This window comes from Nicotiana attenuata, unplaced genomic scaffold (genome assembly GCF_001879085.1).
Source record: "Nicotiana attenuata strain UT unplaced genomic scaffold, NIATTr2, whole genome shotgun sequence".
NCBI lineage: Eukaryota > Viridiplantae > Streptophyta > Magnoliopsida > Solanales > Solanaceae > Nicotiana > Nicotiana attenuata.
This window is the reverse complement of record NW_017676583.1, coordinates 11,837-18,936: the sequence shown is the minus strand read 5'-3', so window position 1 is coordinate 18,936 and position 7,100 is coordinate 11,837. Positions and strand designations below refer to the sequence as shown.

Sequence of the window (7,100 nt, the reverse complement as noted above, 5' to 3'; positions counted from 1 at the left end):
AAAAAAAACAAAAAATCTATTTATATATACATATAAAAAACGAAAATAATAAAATAAAATAAAAAACTACTATATATATATATATATATATATATATATATATATATATATATATATATATATATATATATTTGGATTAATAAATATAGATATCTTATAATCTATATCTATCTATAATTAAAAAGAGAGGAAGAAGCATCCTCATTAAAATAGGCCATTTGGCACTTTAGGACAATCCTCCAAAAAAATAGGAGCTAGAAGATTATTTAAAATAAATAAATCAGATTTTTTTATTTTTAAAATATTAAATATTATTTTAAAAAAGTTAACTGATTTTAAAGCTTAAGTTTATTAATCTGTAAATTTAAAAAGGAAATCTGATTTAGATTGTTATTTAAAAATTATACATTAAAATTTGCACATGTTAAAACATACATTTTTGACTCTTTAGCTTTGAACCATAAAGACCGACTTTTTTTTCAAATATCGTTATTTAATTCAAAATTTTAGTTTTATTCATGTTTAAGAAAATTAACTGATTTTAAAAATACATCTTAAAAAATTTACTGATTCAAAATTATGAAATAAAAGCTCCTTCAAATGCATCTACTTTAAACCATGAAGACCATAAGTTTTTTTTCAAGAAAAGAGCTTTATTTAATTCAAAAGTTCTGATTTCTTTATATTTTAAAAGTTAACAGATTATAAAACATTGTTTACTCCTTAACTTTAAAAAAGAAAACTGATTTAAATTATTATTTAAAAATCAAAAATTGCACATTTAGAACCCACTCCCTATCCTCTCTAAAACCATTAAACACGATGCAAACCACTTTGAAACCTGACTATTCCACGATGTAAACGCACGTTGAAACCTAACTATTCCACGATGCTGACTTTTATTTCTCCAACTTATAGCATGTTCTTAACTTCAAATATTCCACCTGCTATCAAAAATACAAGAAAACATACGATTTCAGCAAATATGACTATTCACACTGATTTAATCAAGCAAGTTCAAAGTTCGGATCCTTACCATTCCAATGGTATTTTCTGGATTGAATTGGTTCTACAAGATGAAAAGGTATTAAAAATCTATTATTATCTTATAATTCGTTTTTAAATTTTCATGTGTATATTCATGGGATAATCAATAGCAAAAACCTGATTGAAGCATTTGTGCACCAAATATGTATATCCTTAAATATGTTTCTCAGTGATGTACTAAGAATAATACACAACAAATACATTACTCACCTGCATAGAACTTTTTGATGAAACTGCAAATTAGTTTTGCAAATGATCTATTTTTTCTCATCATAGTAGAAAAAGAAAGTCTTTATTTTGAGCTTAATTTGTTCCGCTAAAATGTAAGTTTGAAGGCAAAACTATTGTACATGCATGGATACGATCAATTTTTTATTTTTTAACATATTAAGCATTTTGAAATGTATGACAAGAGGACTAGATCAGCCATAAGGCAACATCGAGTTGTTAACTACTCGGATGTATGTATGCATTACTTTAATGCTAATTCATAGGAAGTCAAAAATATAAAATTCCACCAAGCCTCGAATAACTTTTTGCCTTTATTGTTTCTCAGTCATAATTTATTCTCCATAAAACATAGTATTATAGTTTGGGATAAACATTTAGAGGAATATATTTGAGGAACTTTATTCACCATTATGAGTTTTTTTAGAAGTAGAATAGGCTTTTTCTAATATTCAATTTGGTGGTTATGCATTGTGACAAATTGAAGCATAATTTAGTTCTTTATTCTTCACTTACAACCAATTGATTATTATTTGAAAAGTTAACAAGTAAAGCTTTATAGGTTTGGTTTAGTGTTTCTACCTAATTCACCATGAAGCAAGCAATAACAGAGAGATAGGTGAGTAGAAATAAAAATATATTAATGTCACAGTCATATGCCGTAAGGAATATAATAAAATGCAGGCTATTTACATTTCCAAGACAAAATTAAGGTTTCACCTAAAAGACCAGCTATCTTGAAAGAGCTAAATTTTATAGCAACTCTCCGTTCATTAAGAGGAACTGAATTGACAGGCTATTATGCTTATTTCAACAATACTGGTGCAAGGCATGTGGGACTCACGACTTGGGTTGCTATAATTGGAGCTATAAGGAGAACTTTTTCAACGCCTTCTTATTCTTTCTATCTCAATGGGTTATGGTGTTGTTCGTCCTACCCTTGGTGGTCTCACCGCAAAGGTGCTCCTTCTTGGAATAACTTATTTTGTGGCATCTATACTACTAAACATTACCGAATACGTTGGTACAATAAATGACATTGCTGGGCGAGCAAGAGTCCTGTTGGTCCTTCCTGATGCATTGTTAGATGCATTTTTGATCTTATGGATTTTCACTTCTCTTTCCAAGACACTGGAGCAGCTTCAGGTATCACCTTACTGTTTGTATTGAATTTGTGTACAAATACATTTTGTATTTGTCTCATCTCCTTTTTCTCATAAAATATCTGATTTTCACAAGATTTTGTTTTCGTCAGGCAAAGAGGAGTTCTGTGAAGTTGGATATTTACAGACAATTTTCAAACGCATTAGCAATCACTGTCATTGCTTATTCTCCAAAGTTTTAACAGTCAAAGTATCAATGCACCTGTTCAATATTTTTTTCCTTTTGCCTTGCATTTCAGATTTGCCTATGGAGACAATATCACCTAAGACATCCAATTTTTTGGGATTTTTGGCTTTCTTAATATTTCTATTGTAATCTTCTTGCAAAGGAGCATTTGATGATCACAGTGCTAATTTCATTATGACTTGAATATATGAATATTCAATACATTCAATGGTTCATAAAATAACAGCATTTTAATGCTCCTTTGTGTCTATCATATTTTAAAAAAAAAAATATTTTTTATATTATCCGCGCATCGCGCGGGTACGTATACTAGTACTATTTAATTGAATAAAAAATAAATCCTAAATACCACTTCATATCAGTCGCAACCATTTACTAAAGTTGTAGCCAACATGTTAATGCAGATCCATCAACTATTTTTGTTCTTACATATACTCCACTAGTATTATTTTTTATAATCTCATTTCTCCACGTAGATTCAATATTTGAATGATTACATCGCTTATGTCATCGGCGGCTTTCCAGCCTTGCCCCATGACCCCTTGGGCGCGCCCCGTTGCGTCCTAGCAAGCCTCCCAATGCCTAGCGCCACGGACAGCCCCGAGGTCTTGGCTACGCCAAGTGACAAGCGTGCATGTGCCTCTGTCGCCCCACCGATATCCCTCACCAGCGCCCAGCCGCAGGCAGATGCCAACAACGCCGCGCGCGCAGTCCCTGATGCCAAAGAGAATGTTGCTGACAACGGACCTGTTTCTACCCTGTAAAAACTAAGTCTTTTTCATTGTAAATATGGAGTAGTTTTATTTCATGTACTTCCATTATGTTTCTCTAGCTTAGTCAAGTCTAGTCTTGTAACTTTGATTTATTTTTTTTAAGCACTATTAACAGATCAAGCAATCAAACTTTCTAGCAATTTGCAAGCAAACAATTCTCTGTACTGGTGTCTCTCCCCCTCGACACCGTGTTGTTTTTCTGTAATAGCTTTCATTAATGCAATCAAGCTTTCTTTCATTCTCAATTCTCATTTATGTTCTCTCAATTGCTCTTGACATTGATTTTCCCGTACGGCACTGACAATCTCGTCTAGCGTATGGAGGGGACCTCAGTTGGCGGACAGTAACTGCACATTAGTTGCTTAGCCTTATGTCGCCCATCCAAGGAATCTTAGGAAGGCGCCGCGTAACACTTAGCATACCTTAGTGTTTCTTCAAAACCAAAATGTCACCTTGAAATGTTAGAAATTCGAAAATGGGATTTCCAGACTTTGAAATTACTTAAGTGGAAAATTCTCCAAAATAATTGGTCCTGCAACTATTAACCATTTAAGGATAAATTAAAACGCATTCATGTGCTAATAGTTTTGGAGACCAATTAAATACTACAAGGTAATGTGTGACGACCCAAAGGGTGATCACCGGATTTTTCTATTTTTCCGTGCTTCCGAGGCCTTGAAAACCTCACCTTTAGTTGCCTCGATTTGCGTGCACAGTCCGGGCGCGTAGCCGGAAAGATTATATGTTAAATTCTGTGAAAAATTTCAAAATGTGGCTTTAAAATGATTAAAGTTGACTTCGGTTAACATTTTTGGTAAACGGACCCGGACCCGTAATTTGACGGTCCCGGAGGGTCCGTAGAAAAATATGGGACTCGGGCGTATGCCCGGAGTCGAATTCCGAGGTCTAGAGCCCGGGAAAAGAATTTTTCTGTGAAATTGTTTTTCTGAAATTATTAAGGAAAATGGAAATGAAAATTGATTAAAAGACTGTGGTATCGGGCTCGTATTTTGGTTCCGACGCCCGGTACAAGTCTTATATATGGTTTAAGCGCTTTCTGTGAATTTGATCGAAATCGGACGTCATTTGACGTATTTCGGACCTAAATATCTAAAATTTGAAGTTTATGAGGTTAGAATGAAAAATGATGATTTTGAGGTTTGATTCCTCGTTTATGATGTTATTTTAGCGATTTGATCGCTCGATTAAGTTCGTACGATGTTGTTGGGTTAGCGTGTGTGTTTGGTTAGGAGCCCCGAGGGCTCGGGAGTGATTCGGAGGTGGTTCGGAGTTGTTTTGCACTTAGAAATACAGCAGATTTTCTGCAATTTTTGCACAGGCCTTTTCTTCTTCGCGATCGCGGCCTTAGGCTCGCGTTCGCACTGCCCATGGTGTTCCCCTCTACGCGTTCGCATCTCCATAATCGCGATTGCGTAAGTCAAGTTCAGGACCCCAGGGACTTCCTCTTCGCGTTCGCAGTCAGATGTTCGCGAACGCATAGACTTGCTGCTTCCTCCATCGCGTTCGCGTGGCCTTTTACGCGTTCGCATAGAACAAACCTGGACCCCCCATCATTTCCTTCTACGCGTTCGCGTTATCTTCCACGCGTTCGCGATGACCTGCCCAGTTTACCCTTCGCGAACGCGGTCCCCTTCCCGCGAACGCGAAGGGCATTTTTGCCCAGTGATTTTTAAAGCTCAAAAACAGACCAGTGACGGGATTATTCCAAAATTTCACACGAGCTCTTCTACTCCACACCCCCTAGGTGACTTTTAGAGCGATTCTTCACCAAAGCTTCTTGGGTAAGTATTTTCTAACTCGTTTTCTTCATTTTCTATCATCATTGATCAAATTCCTAGACCTAAATCATGTAACTTAAGGTGTAAATTGGGGGAAAAGGGTAGAATTAGGGCTTTTCAATTTTCTTTGATTTAGACCTCCTTTTGGGGTCGAATTTGAAAACAAATTATATATTCGGGCTCGTGGGGGAATGAGTGACATGGAATTGGTTCGAACCTCGGGTTTTGACCAAGCGGGCCCGGGGTCGATTTTTGGAATTTTGGGTAGAAAGCTTAGAAATTCATATTTAGGCATTGGGTTTAGTTTGTTTAGCTATTATTAATATTGTTAAGTCATTATTTCATAGATTTGACTGAGTTGGAGCCGAATTCGAGGGGTAAAGCTATACTAGAGGCTTGAGTTGATTTTGGAGCATTTGAGGTAAGTGTTTGATCTAACTTTGGCTTGAAGGAATAGATTAGAGTGTTATTATTTGCTAATTGCTAAATGATCGAGTACGGTGTATAGGCATGGTGACGAGTATCTATACACCGGTGTCTAGCATGACCGTGTGTCCTTGTATGTACTTATCCTGATATTGTTATGACTCTTCCATGTTAATTGATGAATTCTATGCAATGTGAAGAGTATGAGGACTAATTATGAATTGTAAATTCTTTGGAGCGTTGGCTCGAATGATAAAAAAGACTATTGAGTAAGAAATGAAAGAAATAGAAAGTGATATGATTAATCCCTTGCCGGGATGGTTTGAGTACATTGATTATCTCCCTTGCCGGGATGTGAGAGTATTGTTGTTGCTCCCTTGCCGGGATTTAGCTGATAATTGTGTAATACCCTTGCCAGGACATTTCTTATTATTTGTTTATCCCCTCGCCCCGTTTGGTTGTGATTACTGTTTGGGTGAGGAAGAGTGATAATGCACGAAGGGTCATTCCGTACCATGCTTTGATTATATTTGCACGAAGGGTCATTCCGTGCCATGTTTTGATTATATTTGCACGAAGGGTCATTCCGTGCCATATTTTGATTATTTATACACGAAGGGACATTCCGTGCTCTGATTTGATTATAATTGCACGAAGGATCATTCCGTGCCATGATATGAGAGTTATGTGAGGGAAAGCACGAAGGGTGATGCCGTGCACTATATTTGATTGCTTTTGGTGAGAATGAGAGTAAAAGCACGAAGGTTAATGCCGTGCAACTGTTGATTTTCCTGCTCTCATTAATTATTGTTATTGCCCTGTTTCTTACTTAAATTGTTGACTTTATATCCGGACTGTACTCCCCCATAGTATGCTTCCCTCCCTCTTAACTGTTTAATTTCTTTGTTCTTTCCTTTTATTGCATATATATATTGAACTGCACAGGTTGGTTTGGTAGCCCTGTCTAGCCTCGTCACTACTTCTCCGGGGTTAGGCCAGGCACTTACCAGCACATGGGGTCGGTTGTGCTGATGCTACACTTCTGTGCTCTTTGCACAGATCACGGTACCGGAGCAGCTTTTGGACCACAGCTGTAGGATATTGATCGGGAGCTGACTTCAGTCCAGGGACTTACGAGGTAGCCTAGCTGGTGTTCGCAGGCTGGAGTCCCTTTCTATGTTTTCAGTTTGTTTTCATTGTACCGAGACAGACACTCATGTATTTCTATTCAGACTTGTTTGTAGCACTCTTTAGTAGTTCGTGAGATAGCGACACCTAGTCTTGGGTAGAGAAATGTTAAACTTCCGCATTTTTGGGTTTTTCAGTTATCTGTGTTTTAAAGACTTCCGCTTTAATTTAAGTGACTCGTTATATTTATATTGTTCTTGTTGGGATGTTATCAGAAAATGTTTAAATACTTGGCTTGCCTGCTCCGATAGTAGGCGCCATCACGACCCCCGTGTGGTGGGAAAGTCCG

The 7,100-nt window shown here is 36.6% G+C and overlaps 1 protein-coding gene across 2 annotated transcripts; it reads left to right on the top strand.

The window, feature by feature from the left end:
- The first annotated feature begins 1,978 nt into the window (after positions 1-1,978).
- Positions 1,979-3,494, top strand: LOC109221094 (transmembrane protein 87A-like). 2 transcript variants are annotated; one of them, XM_019385555.1, is made up of 2 exons: positions 1,979-2,421; positions 3,102-3,494. In XM_019385555.1, the coding sequence occupies exons 1-2, from the start codon at positions 2,188-2,190 to the stop codon at positions 3,387-3,389; spliced, it is 522 nt and encodes a 173-aa protein (XP_019241100.1). In that variant the 5' UTR covers positions 1,979-2,187; the 3' UTR covers positions 3,390-3,494. The 2 variants fall into 2 exon arrangements, with proteins under 2 accessions (XP_019241100.1, XP_019241101.1); XM_019385556.1 differs by lacking the exon at positions 3,102-3,494 and adding an exon at positions 2,531-2,864 and having other exon boundaries at positions 1,984-2,421.
- The last annotated feature ends 3,606 nt before the right edge of the window (positions 3,495-7,100 follow it).

What these genes read in the sequence shown, in the direction of transcription:
- LOC109221094 (XM_019385555.1), top strand. Translation starts at nt 2,188, where the DNA reads ATGGGTTATGGTGTTGTTCGTCCTACCCTTGGTGGTCTCACCGCAAAG. An exon ending in AGACACTGGAGCAGCTTCAG is followed by an intron (nt 2,422 to 3,101) that starts GTATCACCTTAC and finishes TTCTCCACGTAG; the next exon opens with ATTCAATATTTGAATGATTA.